General features: G+C 47.4%; 1 protein-coding gene across 1 annotated transcript in view; it reads right to left on the bottom strand.

Annotated features, from left to right (window-relative positions):
• Positions 1-17,910, bottom strand: part of PHLPP2 (PH domain and leucine rich repeat protein phosphatase 2) — a gene marked incomplete at its 5' end in the record, with an annotated part of 24,179 nt that extends 6,269 nt beyond the window's left edge. Inside the window, 11 exons of the mRNA XM_010192139.1 lie at positions 2-133; positions 1,663-1,758; positions 2,498-2,558; positions 3,041-3,243; positions 3,952-4,203; positions 6,184-6,330; positions 9,848-10,002; positions 11,150-11,275; positions 11,715-11,905; positions 14,169-14,302; positions 17,666-17,910. Coding sequence (XP_010190441.1) covers positions 2-133; positions 1,663-1,758; positions 2,498-2,558; positions 3,041-3,243; positions 3,952-4,203; positions 6,184-6,330; positions 9,848-10,002; positions 11,150-11,275; positions 11,715-11,905; positions 14,169-14,302; positions 17,666-17,910 — 1,742 coding nt within the window. The remainder of the gene's footprint in view (position 1; positions 134-1,662; positions 1,759-2,497; positions 2,559-3,040; positions 3,244-3,951; positions 4,204-6,183; positions 6,331-9,847; positions 10,003-11,149; positions 11,276-11,714; positions 11,906-14,168; positions 14,303-17,665) is intronic.
• Positions 17,911-17,993: the final 83 nt, after the last annotated feature.

The raw sequence follows: 17,993 nt of genomic DNA, 5'->3' as shown, positions 1-17,993 counted from the left end.
TTCTGGGGGCGTGGTCAGCAGGTTGTGCTGCAGGTCTAGCACCTCTAGGGGAATGTGTTCCTGCAGAGGGGGGAGCCTCTGCAGATGGTTGTGTCCCACCATCAACTTCCGAAGGCTCAAGCTGCTGAGGATCCTAGAAAGACACGGGGTTTTCTCTGTCAGCTTAGTTCACTCCTCCTCACATCCACAGAGTGGGAAAAGGTAGCATTTAATCTGTGATAATTTGACTGTACAGCAGAGAAAGGTTAGAATACACTGACCCATAAAGTGTAAGCACTGAGAGAGCAGAAGGACACATGTGGCAAGGTGCCTCAGTCACTGCATGCCTACATTTCTCCTGTGCTACTGCAGATCAGCAACTGCAACACCAGTCTGTGTGCACATGCCATGCGTTCTCTCAGGCAGACAATAAAACCCACAAAAGATGGATTTAAATGGCAGTTCTCACTGGTAGGCAGAAAGAAGTGCTTCCTCTGTGCCAACCTAAATTCAGAGCTTGAAAATTTGAATTAAATGGACACAATTCTGGTTTTGGACAGCCAGTTCAACCTCACGGTGAACTATATCCCCTTATGCCAGGCTCTTTAAGCTTTGGTCTACTGTATTAACCAGACCAACGGCTGACAGTCAACGCTGGTGAAGTTCTAACTGTACACAAAACATACTTACAGCATTGAAGACAAACACACACTGAAAGAGATCCCCAATGGATACAGTAGATTCCAGCACTTAGGAATCTTTTAAAATGTTTACATTTCTTTTTAGAATATGTACCTGAATTCTGCAGGTTCTTTTTGCATAGCATACTTAAAATGTGGTCTTTTTCATCCATTGGCATGGCTAAAACTATTTTCTGAGTTCTCATTATCACACCCTTGCTACATCCTTTTCTTGCCTTTGCTGCATATAGTCCTGTCTGACAACCATCAGAATCTCACTGCTAAGAGACTTCCTGTGGTGCTGCTTTAACTGCTTCATCCCGCTCTGCCTTTCTCCACCGCAATCCTCCCTTCTGCTCCATCTCAATACAGCTCACCCTCGACACCTGGAATGACTCTCATTCATTACAATCACAACCCAGCAAACACACATTTGTGCTTTCCTTCTTCACATGATATCCCTGGTACCTTGGAGAAGTCACTATAAATATCTGCAGTTCTTGGCTCCTCTTTACCACATTTCTGCAGAAACTGAAAGGGAAATGGGGAGAAAGGAGTTGGCTCATGATGTGCTGTGAAAGCTACCTTAGAGGTCAGCTGTATCGTATCTCTGTGGTATTTCCCTGTGAAAGGTAGCAGATTAAATAAATCTCTGGTGCACCTCAATGCAAGGCGTATCAGGGCTCGCCCATGACCTGAGTTCACAGACACTGTGGTAACACAAGGAAATCACAGCAGCGTGCTCTGCTTTGGGTGCAAACAGCCACAGCAGAAGCCAGAAGCATAGGATGAGACTGCCCGGCCCCTGTTATTCAAGAAGCTGATTTGGAAGTCAGTTCTTTCCGACATTTGAACACAGAGTATTTTTAATGCTGCACAGAGAAAGCAAGTGGATTATCTTCCTGCACAACAAGGAGTAAAGCAACTGGAAGGGCACTGCTGCTCTCTCCCCAGCCAGCTCCCTGCAGAAGAAAGCTCACTCTGCACAAGAAGGTTTGCTGACCTCAATGGAAGCTCCACAAGAAGGTTGTAGCTCACATCCAAAACTTCCAGTTTCTTTGCTTCACAGGCCCAGTCTGGGATGCACTGCAGTTGATTGCTGGGAAAAGCAAGGGGGAAAAGCTAGACACCAGCACACCACACAGAACATACCCCGTTTGAATGCTGCATGGTGTCAGTGACAGCCACACCAACAACCACGGGCAAAAAACGAACAGCAGCGCCCGAGCATCACGTGGAGCTTCTCTCATGGCCGGCTGTGTAATGCAAACCGAGCCAGTGCGCGACTGGTGGGAAGTAGTGAGGTGAGGCTCTGGTGATCAGGTTTTTTGATGACAGCACTGACGCCAGCAGAACAGGCCACCCTACACCACCCTGCTGTGCTGCTTCCACCCAGAACTGAAGGTGACCAGGTCCCCTGGGCACCCTATCCCGCAGGTCTCGCGATGCTGCTCCAAGGGCAGACATCGGCAACGAAGCCAACAGCAGAGATCACTGGCAGCTACTCCAAATGTGTGCTCTACACATCCCTACTGCTCAGCCCAGTAAGCTGCCACAGGTTCAGTGGTCTCTGCTTGGTGGTGTTTTGGCGATTATAGACTGCAGCTGAAGGACAGCCAGATACCTTGACAGGTCATACTGTCTGAGAGGGGTTTCTGGTCTGGGACACCTCCATCATCCTTCACTGATGGGCTTTCCAGTTCTATTGTAAAGATGAGAGTGCCTTCCCCCAATTTATCTCAACTATTTCAAAAGCTTAAAAGCTCTAGAAAATTTCTGCAGAAACAGCAAAGGTGTCCAGATACTCATTTTATGTTCTGTGGTGTACAGCCACTTACCGAGAGAGTTCTAGACATGTCAGTTGACCAGGAACTGGATAAACATTGACAGCTGTCAGACCTGATGAAGTAAAGCAAATAATTATGATTTCAGAACTTCAGAGAAAAAACTGCAGAGAGAAGCAGACAGAGCAGCTAGCAAGTGAGACTCATTGTCCTACTTTATGGATAATCAGCCTTCCCAAGTCCACAATTCATACACCTGCCATATGGCACCACAGCTTCTTACTCTCCCGTTGCTCCATCTGCCACATGGGGCACCAGAACAAGGGACAACTGTACTTTCATTTGTGGAGTCCCAGACAGAATTCACTGGAATTCCTGGGACGGTGACTCAGCATCACAACCTCCCACTGTTACACAGCCTGCACACGTGCATGCATGCGTGATCCCTAGAAGCTGACCTCAGAAGACCCATCACATACAGTCTCACTACTGTAACATCAGCACAAGTAATCTTTTGTGCAGGAGAAGGCAAGGGGCTGTTTTCCCTTGTTCCCAGGCCTTGAAGGAAGAAGGCAGGTGAAGAAGGCAGAGACGTACAGTTGTTGTTGGCATAGAGGGCCCGTAGGGAGAAGCCACTCAGGGTCAACTCCTTCAGCTTATTCCGCTCGCAGTGCAGCTGCTCCAGGCTGCCCAAGGAGCTCAGATCCAGATCCGTCATCCGATTGTCTCGTAAATCCATGTAAGTCACAGATTTGTTCCCCTCCAGAGTGTCAGCTGCTGCTCTCTTCAGGTTGTTCAGCCTAAACACTCAGAGACAAGAGTTACAATGTCAGAAAACAGGACACTGAGCAGTGGACAACAGTCAGAGGAAAGAAGAAAGAAGAGGAAAGGAAGAGTTCTGGTGGAGGCGAATGCCAGAGGTGAGCACAGTGAAATGCTGAGGAGCAGTGGTGGATTTCAGGCACTGAATACTAAGAAAAACATTTCCTTTATCTGCACAGCTGTGTGAAACCAACTTATGCATTTCATACTGTTTAATTGATTCTGGAGACCAGTCTAGAAATTAGAAGCCAGGCCAAGGGACAGCCGCTTTGTGCTGACACAGGGAGCTGATGCAGAGATCAGAGCCCAGACTGCCTTGCCACGGACAAAAGCTTCTTTGTCCCTTTCTGTGAGCTCTGCAGCTGGCACCTGGGGTACCAGGATCACATCTCTAGGGTGGGGGGAAGGCAAAAAGGGTAGGAGAGATCAAAGAGCTGCTGAAGATCATGGTCACAGCGTATCAAAAGAGGAATCCGGAGGACTGAGTCATGGCCAGTGGCTTCCATCCACCTCGATTCTCCAAGTGAATTCTGCACCCCCTCAGAGCTCCCTAAAAACCAAAGAATAGCTAAGAGAAAAGATTATACCTAGTTTATTGCAAAATGTATGAGAAGTTACACGGCTCCTCTGCTGTGAATGGAAAGCAGCAATCTGGTTCGTTCACGTGTGCAAGTGTCCCCCCCTACCTCAGGTCCACACTTTTGATGTGGCTCATGCGGTTTTTGATGTGGCTCATGCGGTACAGCACGGCAAGGTCCAGAGTCTCCAGCGCGTTCCCGGCCAGGGACAGCTTGTCCAGGAGGACGAGTTTCTCACAGACTGCAGGCAGCTCACTGAAGTTGTTGAAGGAAAGCCCGAGGCAGCAGAGCTGCTGCAGATTTCCCAGTTCCTCTGGTAAGGATGTGAGGAAATTCCCATCGAGCCAGAAGGTCTGGAGACTGCAGCAGTGAAAGAGAAAGAAAATAATTCCCTAAAGAGTAGTGAACATCACATTTAGCATTTCCAGTGAATGTCCTCGTGCAGCTAGCTGGTCTCCACGTGGCTATTTTTTAAAGGTACCTAACAGTTAACCTTATTCTTATATACATAGAGTTACTGGAGTACTTCTATTACACATGTAATAGGCTTGGAAGTGCACGTATGCAATACCAAAAAGTTACTAAATTACTTTGGAGGTAAACTTCCAGCTGTACCGAAGACTGTAAGTTAACATAAGCAAAATACAAATCAGTATTTACAATGTAAATGAAAGATATTTACTCAATCACTTGGTTTTCTACAAATCAGGAAGTCCTCACTTAGCACGCTGAACTCATAACTAAGCTGCAAACCTCTGAAAACTGAAAGCCTGAACACAGCTTTTTCCTCAGTTTGGATATGGCTGAAAGATAATTCTGGAAATTACCTGCTTACATCCAGTGTAGCTGCAGATACAAACTGGTGGAAGAGCAGGCAACAGCAACCAATAGCTCAGTATCAATGTTTATCTAAACAAATGCAATAACAGTCTTGCAATTAAATTTACCCGAGCTTTTATACATTCGGGGTAGCTACTGGGAAAAATGGAGAATGTTTTCACTCCAGAAAACACTTTAAGACAAAATGTTCAGACGGAATTGCCCAAGTCTTTCCATGTTAAAATTCTCTTTCCACCACAAAAAGCAACGACTTTGTAGAAAGAGATCAACACATCCTAGTGCTAACAAAAATTGCTAGAATTCTGTGAAAAGGTACCACAGAAAAGTTTTATACAGTAATTTAAAACTTTACTAGAAACTGCATCAGTACTGAAAATATTACATACAGAAAAAACCCAGAAATTCAGACACACACCTCTGCAGCTGCAGAAAAACAAGCATTAACTCATCTGAGAAACTATGCTTCCTCTGCATCACATTTCCTCATCTTCTCTACACCAGCAGCTGCAATGGTTTAATAGCAGTGATTGAGGAGCTGCACCTGGGACTGTCTTTGGTGCTATAAGGTACCCTTATACTTTAAACTTGCGTACCGTCAAGAAACCTGCAGCCTCCTTTGTGCAAGGCACTTATGAGCACGGCAGCAACACAACCAGCACACTCCTGCTTGTGCAAACAGGGGCCACAGAATTGGAGAGGCTGTGTGTTCTTCCCTGTTTCCACAAAGCTCAGCTGCCCTCCTGGCTGTGGCTTCTGGAAACTTCTACAGATCATGATGTTTTATGTAAACTTAACAATATTTACGCTTAACTGATAAGGCACCACCATGAAAGTAGTTAAAAAAAATTAGAAGATAACATAGGAAGGAAATAACGAGAAAGCAGGCAAGGGAATGCAAGATGGCAGTGGATTGGAAGAGAACAAGAGGCACTCAAATTTATATAAAAATTGGACATAAACCCACAAGAAATCACACAAGTCACCCCAAAGTAAAACCAAAAAACCCCACCAAACCAAACCCCCAGAACACACACTCCCCAGAGAACATAAAAAGCTCAAGTTTACTACACTTCAAGTGATGGTGTGTTCCTGTGCTTAGAAGCCTTTGCATTTGTTTTGGTTCAGCAAGGTGGTGTCTGTGACTCGAGGCATCGTAACCGCCTGTTGAACGTCTTCCTAGGCTACTCCAAAATAGGCAAAATCCACTAACCTCCTCTGTCAGAAAACTGATTTGCACTGAAATATTTTACATAGCTAGCAGAATAGGCAGGAAGACACAAATAATGAATGATACTGTGACTTAAAACAGCAGATGTATAAACACACTGTGTAATCCTCATTTTCAAGAGAAAACAAGCTTTGTTTGGCACCCTGTATCTTCTGCTGGAGTCAGACCCATCGCGGTCCCCATGGGCAGGACGCGCTGCCCAGCACTCGCACGTCATGAACGGCCCCTTCACCCCAGCTGCCCTCGACCGCAGATGGGAGGAACACACTCACCTCAGCAGTCGGCCAATCTGGCCTGGCAAGTAACGCAGCCCGTTACTGGAAATATTGAGCTCTGTCAGAGTGGAGATCTCGCACAGCGACACAGGAAACTCTCCCAGTCTGTTATGGGACAGATTCAGGCTCTTCAGCTGAGAAAACCTATTGGCAAGAATACCAGTCAATTCACAGACCTCCACAGTCTCAAAGCAAAATCATACAAAACCAGTCATAAAGATCGTTTAAGTCTTTGTACGCTGGCAATACAGCCAGATAACTCAGCAGGGGAGTTTCTGCACAGATTTGGTTCTAAGTCACTGATATTTTGTATCTCGGTTGTAATGCCGAAAGTGAGCAAATACCATGGTTTTACTGCAGAAACTGATAACAACCTTCTACCCTGGCTCCTGACAGGCTTCCTCCCAGTGTCTGTTACTGAGATTAAGGAGTCTAAAGACACTCAGTTCAAAAAAACTACCTCCAAAGAATTACTGATAGTAACAGACTACAGTGATGTAGCTTGGGAAAAGTGGAGCTGCAGACGTGAACTGGGGCTGCGCTGGGATCAAGGCAGAAGAGGGGAACCCCCGTTCCAGGGCCTGGCAGGGCTCAAAGGGAAAACCAGGAAAGCGCTGGCTTCACCCGGGAAGGCCCAGCCCTGCAGCACCCCTGGCCTGGCAGAGACCAGCACCGAGAGCCCCTGCTCCTCCAGTGCTGCGCTGGGTCCTGACAGAGAGACAGCGCGGGCTGGGGAGATGCGCAAAGGCTCCTGAAGAGAGGCAGAAACAGAAGGATTTTTCCCCAAATAATAACCTCCTCATGCCAGACTGGAGCCATCCAGTTAATTCAGTGAGGAAATTAGTATCAAACTTTTTATGAGACACTTGCAAATCTAATGTGATGTCCCAGAGAAGTACTTCTTGGAAACATATTCAATCATCTGCTCCACCCACCATACTGTTTGCTAGGCAATGGTGAGTCGCTCTTATTTGGAAGCAAATGTTTTAACATAGGTAACAAAACCCAGGTTCATTAGCTTGAGAGAGAATATTACTGCCAGCTTGAAATATCTGGAAGTATAAGACTAAAAAGTTTTGAATTTTGTTTCTTCTTTCTAGCAGCACTTTCAGACTCAAAATACTTGGAAAGATCTGTGTAGGAACTATGTATTACATTTCTCCATTTTGCTCTACAGTCTTTGGGGAGCGTGGTTGGTTTTTTTTTAAAAGAGGGAGCATACCTGAAACTCTGACATGGGTGGTTTGCTTTGAGAAAGCACCCTGTCATATAAATAAGAGCAGAGGCATTTTGTGTTTGCCACAGCCACGGACAGACTTCTCTAATGCAGCTGAAAGCTAAAGAGAAAGATGCTGCATTGGTAACAGCCTTCCTCAAGGGAACACGTTGTACGATGCAAAGATCTAACAATGATCCAAAAATCAGAAACCTGCACACAGAACTTCACAACAATAACGGAAAAGAAGGAAACAATAAGGATAAACCCACAGAACTGAATTTTCTCATTAAAGGGTTCAACTTTAAGAGATTCAGGACAGACCATGTTCTCTGGTTTTGGAATCAGAAAACACTTTAATGAAATGGCTTTCTCTGCAGTTCTGCAATGGCTTTTTCTATGGCATCTGTCCTTACACCCGCAGCTCTTTCTCTGTCATCAGCAGAGCGTGATGAGAAGCTGCCCCAAGAGGCACAGCACTGAATGCAACAGCACAATCCATTTTTAGAATTCACCCCTCTGCAACAATTGCAAAGCAGACACAAAAGGGGATAACGGTTTCCAAAAGCTGGGAAGAAACTGGCCCATGGCCCATCCTGCGAGGCTCCTCGAGCAGCTGTGGCACTGCACGGGGAGCACAGCACTCCCATGCGCGGGAAGCTCTGAGCCCTCTGTTCTGGCTCTCAGGCAGTGAGGATGCAGGGATGAGATGCAAACCCATCTCTTGTTCAAGCTGTACACAACTGTGTATTACAGGGAATAAGAATCCTGGAACCATTACAGCTCCAAGTTCTGGACCTTGCTCTCACAGGGCATATTGAGATTACAGTACAGAGGGCTGGGAACGCGGCAGCAAATCCCAATGGGACGCCCACCCTCTGCTCCGCAGCCCAAACTGGCACAGGCCTGAAATATCCCCAAGTGAACACAACGTCCTGCTCTGCCACCAAAGCACCCAGCACAGCTCCGCAGCAGTGAGCTCGAGTGGTGATCACAGACACGAGCGCGGATACGCAAACACATCGACAAAGATCGATGCTTCCTAGAAAAGGGAGACACTTGAAAGCCAGTACATTACATGAAAAGTAAGACAGGAGACGTAACTAAATAGGTGGAGTTATTTAATTTCCTTTGCTTAACAGTTCCCTTTCAGTTAATTATTTCTGTTCCATTATGATATTATAGCTAATTAGACTCCCAGGGCTTCAAAGATTTCCTCAGAGGAAAAAATCTGATCATTGCAAAAAAATCTGCCGTTCGTCACTGTCAAACTCCAGGCACTGATAACTGCAAGTGAGCAGGTTCCTCATTTGGAGCTGTGACCTGACAAACATCCTGAAAACCTTGGAGAGAAAACCTTTCCAAAAGGCAATGAGCAGCCTTATGTGGGTACCTAATGCTACCTGTTCATTCAAGATTGTGTGGAGTGAGGGCTTCTCCTATGGCTTTGGTTTGTCTGAGGATTTCAGCTTCACCAGACACAGTCACTGCCAGGAACAGAGCCGAGTGTCTGACATCTCAGATCTGCTGACTGTGGGCAAGGGCAACAGAAACCTCAGCCCCTTTGCTGATCCTGTGAACCAAGGACACCACATTTTAGAAATAAAGTTCTGAGGTGGTTTCCAACATCACACAACGCATTTGAAGAGATATAACCTGGCAACAGGCACAAAACAAAACCACAACAAAAAAGCACAAAGCTGCAGTTTTGCAAAGTTTCTCCAAATACATTTTTCTTAAGGTACACATTCCAAACATGGAGCCATTTGACAAAGTTACTATGGGGGTCTTAAGGGCTTTTGAAATTCATAGAGAGACTCCTTGAATTCTTTTTAGCGTGGCTAGCGTAGCTATCAACAAACTTATCTTCCTCTAGGTTTTTATGGCTGTCAGGAATCGATTTAGAAATATGTTCATAAGCCTCCTTCACTTCCTAAGATGACTACATCGTGCTCCCACACCACCATACAACTGGCGCACTCTTTAAAGCTCACAGGCCCTCTGCCATCTCCAAACACACACTAGGAACTCACCAAAACAGCTTTTTCAGATCTGCACTCCTTCCTACAAACACTGACCCACATCAGCAGCATCATGCTTTCCCTTCCCTGTTATTTAATACCCCTGACTGTTCTCTGTTTAGCAAGCAGCCCTGTATTACTGTTGCATCTTGTCCCGACACATGGCACATCACTCCCAGGGCTCATCTCAGACCAAACTTCGCACACAGGATCTGTGGAGTGGGCTCATGGATATGGGAAACTGCTGGACGCTCACACCGGCCTGCGCTGTTCAGTTCTGCTTCCCAGCCCCTCCTTCGTGAGGGCTTCCTGGAAATCAGTCTGTTTACCATCCCACAAGAACGGGCAATACACTCCCCTCCTCTTCACCCCGATGCCTATGTCAAGAACTGCAAATGTAGAGGAAAAGTAATTGTCTGCAGACCTGCAAAGAGAGTCAAGACTCCCTGCTCCACTCGGTCTCATGAAATTGTGTCGGAGGTTGAGGTAGATGATGTCTTGACTGTAGAAGAGGTGCTCGGGTACTTCCTCAAGGCTGTAGCATGAAAGATCAACCATGCTAAGGCGCATAGACACAACCTGAAAAGGAGAAGGAAGAGCTGCAGCTGGCAGCAATTTCTCTGAAGTCCAATGCGAGGCCAAAGAGCGCAAGTAGCAAACAACCGTGAGAACACAAAGAACCCCCCTGTGCCCCCCAGCAGAGCCCATGCGGGAAACCGAGGCTACGGCGAAGGAGTTCAGGCCCTCTGCCGCTACCGTCGCTACAAGCCCCTGACGAGGGTGCACATCTGGATACCAGCTGGGACACACAGAAAGCCCTGCTCTGTATGTGCAGCGGGTGCAGCCCAAAAGCCAGATTGTAAGAGAGCCAATCTAATGGAGAAAAACACATCGTTGGCTAAGGAGACCCTGCTGGGAAAGCATCAACTCCTAGCGCCTTCCAAAGATGCAAGCAGCAACAGGAAGGAGTTGACTTTCCGGTTCAGTTCCTTAAGGTTTACAGAACCTCGGCTTGGCCTACCTGCTACTTCTGACTTTCTTTTGTTAGATTGTTCAGGGTACAATATTGGAAACATAACCTGTTATGATGAAAAGGCTTCATAAATTACGGTTTTGCAACATTTTGTAAAGTCTTTGCAAACAGCAGATCTCCTTTCAGTAATTAAGCTTTGTTTCAAGGTCTTTGGTGCTTCATTGCAGATTTTATGAGTTTTATTGTGAATTCATTTCATATTTCATAATGTTATATGTATATATATGAGGTCAAAGTGAGGCTCAGCATTAAGCTATCATCATCTAATTGTAGCCTATTGTGGAATAAAGATGCACCTCTGAACAAACTACGCTTCCCTTGCTGACCTATGATCTCTGTGTTAAATAAAACCTGTCAGGGCAGCCCCATGTCAGTGCAGGCAGATTCCAGCATGGAAACAGGTGCAATTTAGGGGTTTCTATGGCTGCAAAGGCAGTTGGGCCCTGGGGTTTGCTCTGGTGACCTGTGTTCAGCTCTTCTCAACAGATGCAGGGGGCCTGAAGAAAATGCAGAACCACTGCTCAACAGTGCTGCACAGGCAGAGAGAGAAAAGGCCAAAAGAAAATCTCTGTAGTGCTGAGCACAGAAGAAACGAAGGAAGCTGGAAAGCGTCCTGGGTGCTTTCTCCAGTATCACGGCACTGGAAAACCCCATTACCCGCCGCCCAAACGGCCGCAGTCCCCAGGGCCTCACCGTGGATGCGCGCCGGTGCCACCGCTGGCACTCCCCCTGCGTCCCAAAGGAAACGTGGTACGTCTGGGCTTGTGCTCCTGCGGACGTGAAGGCAAGCGTGTGCTGCCGGCGCTTCATCTCTTCCACCTGCAAAGGGAGAGGTGAGAACAGAGCAGACTGCCCAAACTCCAGCAATTACAATGGATCTGGAGTCTAGGGCGAGGTATTACCCACTACCAGTAACACTACATTTTTCTGGAAACAGAGTGGTAAAGTTATTGGAGAGATACACAGAAGTAAATCCTTCTTAACACCTTTCTGCTGAAGTAGGTCTCAGAAGTAATAATTTCCAAAACACCCAATCACAACACTGGCTACTAACATGAAAGCAGAACCAGTGTCTCTTCATTTTCTTAGCCTTAAGACTACTACCTAAGCAAAGCAAGTAGAAAGGGCTTGTACAGCTCTGCACCTTACCCCAGTAATTTGTTACAAAAGCCTAAATTAACCTCTTGTGGATAATACCCATCATCATGATCCCTTCTTCCTTTCTAAGCCACAGGAAGCCAACCAAACTCAGCCTTACCTTTCCTCCGACGAGGGGCAAGATGTGCATCTTCCCCGCGTGGCTGTCTTTCACCGAGGACACGATGAGGCACGTCCCGCAGAGAATCACCAAGCGCTCGGCCCACTTGTGCAGCTGGGTCTTTCCTTTGCGCACGCTGTAGACTCCAGAGAGCAGGACATGATCCAACTGCTCCACTTGGCATGGCTTTTCTGGAGAAACAGGGGACACCACAGCATTTACTTCCCACTTGTCCTTTGTTCTTGGCGTGAGTACAACCAGCAGCACAGCGGTAACATGCAAAATCAGGTGTTGTAAAGACGAGCGCAGACATCACGCAGAGGACAAGCCACTTCCTCAGTCAGCGCAGCAGTGACCCATAAGGAGCCATCGTACGCCTGTCAGTACGTTGTAACGGTTGCTGTGTAGTGTGTTTTTAGTCTACAGGTAATTACAGACCTTGGCAAATTTATACCCTTGACAAACACCCTTCATTCAGATGCAACAGAAAAGCAATTTCAAACTCCTGTCGAGTCAGGTGAAGTCACAGAAACCATCAAATACGTGGCTTCTGCTGGGCTTCAAAGGGAGGTCTGGAAAAGCGGCTACAGAAGAAAGCTTTTTTCCTGCAGACGACTGAAGTGAAAGGGCTGCTACAGCTGCGCTGCGGGCACCGCTGGCCACGGCTCTGTCCTGATCCACACACACTTGTGTTCAGTCATCCTGTCTCCTTGCCCCTTGGCTATTTTTTGCAGATAATGACAAATCTCCCAGATGCTTCTCAAGATTCTGTCCACGTTTATACTCTCTTACTGCCTAGGAACATTTTCCAAACGGTCACTTAATTTAATACTTTAAAGAACAGGAATAAGCCTGACCTGATGGATCTATCAATTTCAAGTGTAAAGACTCTCCTCATATTAAATTTCTATTTCATTTTATTCTAAGCAATCCCTAAGACAGATCCTGGCAATGGGTCCCTTGTATTACTTAGGAAATGACACAGTTTTTTTGAGGTTGCTACTGACATGCTGCTTCTGCCTGGAACCGGAGCTGCTTGGAGCAGCCTGGGCTGGTGGAGGTGTCCCTGCCCATGGGGGTTGGACTGGGGGTGTTTGGGGTCTCTCCTCACCCAAACCAGGCTATGACTCTCAGAAATGTTTCTCTGGCTAAAGTGCATTACTGCATCCCTTATGTTCTCAGCTGCAGTCTTTTCAGAATTATCACATAATCCTCCATAGCATTCCCACCAATTCCTCAACTACCCTTAAAGACCCACTTTAACATCATTTACTCTCCTACACCAGGTCTCTGAACACTCTCAATCCCTGCAGTCCTTCCCTCCCAGCCCCTTCCCGAGCAGGACGGCCCTTCCACACTGACTGGAGCCACCCAACTCCATTTCCTACCTGCTTGCTTCCATGGAGTCACTGCTCCTGAATCTTCACCAGTTCCTGCTTGACATAGCCAAACCAAATTGCTCATTTTTCCCTCAAAAGCTCTCCACACCTCTCTGCCTGATGCCTCTCCTCCTTCCAGCTGAAGTTACTGCTGACTTCCCACTCCTTGCCCTACAAATCCAGGCTGTATCTGTGCCAAACTACAGTCTCCATCGTACTCCTACATTGTTCAGCCTGTTCTGCTCACAGCCCCCAGACAGAAGGGATTTGTCTCAGGTACAGGGGTGGAGAAGCTGATTTCTTATGATTTCATTTTTTTATGCTGAATAAACAAATGATGACCAGCAGCTTCCTCAGGCCACCCAGCTCCACTATGCAAGAACAAGTTTCCATTAAAAGCACTTTGAACTTTCTTCCTGAAATGCAAAAAATACACAGGTGAAGTATTTAAAAGTAAGGAAATAATTTCATTATCATCTTTCTCCCCCTTATTTATTTTGTGTTTACTCTTCACTTCAGTGCCTGTCGTTCTGCTGTCCCGATGCACACGGCATCCCTGCCCAAACTGATTCAATACCCACTCAGGAGTCACTTTGGCAATGAACTGTGCAGGGTTTCCAATGGCAGCCTGCATTATCACCAACCGGCCGGCACTTTCACGCTGTGTTTACAGGCTGTGGAGGCATCTGACCAGGCCCTTCCTTGCCCACATCCATGCACCTTTTGGAAAGACAACCCTTGGGCACACCATGCACGAACTGCAGGACACTTCTGACTCCTTCAGGAGCTCTATGGCATGTCGTAACGCTGGAAACTAAGACAACAGTGCAATCCTGTGTCTTCCTGTGGAGCTGTCTTTTCTCTAGCTATACACAGGACTAAGAGAACTGCAGAATTGTGTTTTCTTCTATTAATCTTGAAAACTCATTATTTTAAGAAATGCTTACTGGTACTTTGGGTGTTTAATGTAGCCATGTGTAAACTCAACAGGTCAACGAGCTGGGCTTCAGCCGAGCTCCACCTCGTCGTTCAAGCTACAGGAACTGTGATCATGTGCACACACACCATTTCTTACCACTGTAAAAGCGAATCATACAGCTGAGATCAGAGTGTGCTGCCTCTTCCTGCATTCTGACGGGGTCCTCAAAACCCAGCCCAGTCAAGTAGTCATACACAATCTGAAGGGGTTTTTCAGTGGGCTCCAGCCTCCTGTCAAAACACACAAGAAAGCAGTTTGAGAATGCAAAAAAGATCAGACAAGTCTCATTGCAGGTAACGTGTAAGCAATACAGACACACCGGTGGTTCTGCTGCTCTGAAAAGGTCTGGCCCCCACGCACCCCGCTCTGTGCCTCCTGCTGCCCAGCGGCACCACAGACTGCAGCCCTGCCCTGTGCCCACCACAGCAGAGGGCAGGACCAGAGCAGTCTGGGCTCACAACTGGGCCGGGCTGGGAGGGACCCCCTGGGGGTTGCCCAGCCCAAACCCCCCAGCTGGACCCGGCTGCTCAGAGCCTGTCCCACAGCACCACCAGCGACCAACGCCTTTGGCCACCAAGCTTGACACCTCATTGAGATCAAGCTTGTTGGGTAAGACCTGTTTTCTACTAACTGTGTTGACTTGTACACATCATTTACACTGCATGTCTTAACGTGAAATATTTTATTACTGTATGTATCAAACCTTTCTGCTTCTTTTCAACTGAAGAACTGAAAATATTTCTGATGCTTTTTAGTGATTATACCATGGTATTCCCACTACAACCAACAGCTTTACAAATGCCATCTGATAATTAAGGCAGGACTGATTTCATAAGACATGCACCATTTACAAGTATCCAGTCATCCAGACTTCCTTTGTGTCAGCAGGACACACCTCGAGAACCAAAATGACCTCCTGAGTTTCAGGCACACACAGGAGGTCTGGATCAGCTCCAAAAGCTGTGGTCCAAAACAACCCAGTTTCCAGTGTGAAAAGGCAGTGATATTTCTATCGCCTGTCACACCGACCAGAAAGCGAGTTCAATTTCCATGGTAAGTCCAGCACTGTCCAGTCTGGTGCTCAATATCCACAGCCCCTCTGGGACCCACACCAGTGCTCTGCCACCCCTGCAGTGGAAAAGTGGTTCCTGATCTTCACAGGGAACCCCTCGCATTTCAGTTTGTGCCCATGGCCTCTGGTCCTGTTGTGGGCACCACTGACAACGTCTGGCTCCGTCATCGCCATCAATCTCCACCAGGTCTGTACACAGACTGACAGGATCCTCTGAGCCTTCCCAGGCTGAACGCCCCATCCCTCAGCTGCAGGATGCTCTGGTTCCTCAATGACCAAGGGAGGAGCTCAGAACGGGGGTGCCCTCACCAGCCCCTTGTACCTGCACCAGTGACACATTTTGGGTACAGGACACCGCCGCCAGGCAGAGCAGCAGCTCCGTTAAGCAAAGGAGCAAAGCATAAGGAGGCAGAAAAGCCAACAAAAAGTGGCAGCAGTTCCACAGCTCCTTCTGCAGCCGTTGCTCTTCTTCATAAGCCACAGAAAAGTTCCAAATCTTGGCAGTTCACGTTTTTGTTTGGCGTGTCCAGACCTAAGAAGGTGTCTGCTCTCTGTGCTCTCTGCAGGAAGGGGCAGTTTTCAAACATGAAAGGCCGCTGCCTAAGGGAGGATTCCCACTAGGAGAGCCCTAATGACCCTAAGGTGCTGTGAGAACAAAAGCTCTGACAGGCACTGACACTCCCAGCACAGCCTGGAGAGGGAAACAGGAGCACAGAAACAGCAGTGAATACACAAAAATGGGTTCTGTTATTCTTCCATTTACTGCCCAGCTTTCAGTATTCTGAGTCAGGCACCAAACCCATCTTTGCCATACTCAGCTTCTGAAAGAAAATCACCAACGATATTAAAAAGGTGAAGAGTTCAGAAGTTGTTTGGGAGACAAATGTACCTACGGTAAGGTGCAGTCAGATGCTTAACAGAGTAATCTGTATTTGCAACACATTATTAAAGTAATCAGCAAACTGCTGAAGGAAGGAATTATCCCAACAGTGCATGGGGATCTCGAGCGCTCAGTCACCGTCCAGGCCCGCTTCCTGTTGCTGACACCAATAGCACTGGAGCAACACCGGTAACTCCCATCCCAGCCAAGAACACCTCCAGCGGGAAGGAGTTCAGGGACCTCTCCGGCGGCAAATGCGCTTCCAGAACTGCAGGGAGCGGACGCGCTGCAATGGAGAACGCTTTGGAAATTCAAGGCAAAGCTTGACAAGGTGCTGGATGCACCAAGAACGGGAAGTAAACGTCGACAGCTCAGTACTTGCTTCCAAAACACCGGCAGCAGGACCCGTGTGCTCATCCGGTGCAAAACTGCATCAAACCAAAGACAGGCACAGCTACCAAGCACAAGAAGAGAGATGGGTATTGGAAATAATTCAAACACAAAAGCCATTTCCGAAGCTTACAAAAATCTCTCCCTCTCTGAACACATCTACAAGCTTTACCTCGCCCTTCTCGTGACCTGCAGCAAAGGGTCCGCTCCTCTTTCTAAACACTGGAAAATCTGCTCACCCTTAGTGTCTCAAAGAAGCCAATTACAATTTATTACAGCTATAAATTCTTCAAGCAATGGAGACTTTCAGCTGCCTCGATGGCCACATTCAAGCGCCCACCATTTCTAACCAACCCACCTCTGGTTCGCATAACCTGGGCTGGGCGAGGCAAACGGAGCTCGCTTTTTCGACTGTCAGTTTTAACCACATCCTATTCTCACATACCCTGATTTTAAAATGTGGACACGTGCAACTTGCGACTTATGCTTCGCTATCAAAAACCAGCTACTGGTCCTGTTTGGCGTGTGCCGTCGCCGCTGCTCAGCCCTCACATAAGGAGATCACAGCAATGCTTTCCCCCGAGAACAGGAGTGGAAACTTTATGACTGAATCTTAAGTCCAGAAGAATCAATGCAAAGTCTAAATCCTAACAAACTGAATAGAGGCTTTATAAACCTAGAGGAGTCCAGAATACACCCGCAGTATAAAGTTCATGGACATTAAACCCTGAGCTATTTCAGTCTAAACCGACTACAGGCATAAAACATATAATCTGACGCTTAAGCCTTCTTTATATAACCCTTACTACACTATCTTTCTGTCTACCTTTAATTATTTACCTGGCAACTCTTCTTAGCAAAAATATTACTAGCACATAAATATTACATAGCATAATTGAGAAAGTACCTTACACGTTTCACTGACTCAGAATAACTGTTTACAGCGTCCTTAACAGCTTAAGTTTTCTGGACACTGAAATGCCCACAACACAGAACATGACAAAGGAATACATGAACAGTGGTATCTTCCTCCAAAACAAGGACGCAATTCTGACAGGAGCACCAGCCAAACCCCTCCAGCTGAAACACCTATGGCTGAACCAAGAGATGCACGGAAGGTGCACCACAACTTCATTTTTATAAACTGATCTACCCACTGCCCGCCTCCTCTGCCCCCACACCGCACACAGTGAACAGAGCCAGGCTACAGCCAGAGTTTCTCAAACGGATGGATCCATTCCCCGCCCTCACCTGACCAGGTCTCCATGAAGTTGCAAAAAGAGGTTTTTCCTCCCTTCTCTGTCGCATATCTCGGAGGCAGGGGTGTCCACCGTGCAGAGGACCAAGCGCAGGTCTGAAGAAGCAGCAGCTGCTGCCTCTGCTCCATGAACGCACACGCAGCCCCGTCCGGTGTCCTCCTTCAGCCAGTCCCTCTCGCGGGAACCGAACCGGCTTCGGTTCAAGCAGCTCCTGCTCCCGTTGCGCTTCACGTTTCTCTGCAAGGCAGCGCACACCCGAGCGTCAGCGGCTGCCCCAGTGGGCGCCCGGCTGCCCCTCTCCCCAGGCGGCCGCAGCTGAA

Source organism: Mesitornis unicolor, unplaced genomic scaffold (assembly GCF_000695765.1).
Source record: "Mesitornis unicolor isolate BGI_N332 unplaced genomic scaffold, ASM69576v1 scaffold47000, whole genome shotgun sequence".
NCBI lineage: Eukaryota > Metazoa > Chordata > Aves > Mesitornithiformes > Mesitornithidae > Mesitornis > Mesitornis unicolor.
The sequence above is the reverse complement of the archived record's forward strand: the minus strand, read 5'-3'. Positions and strand labels throughout refer to the sequence as shown.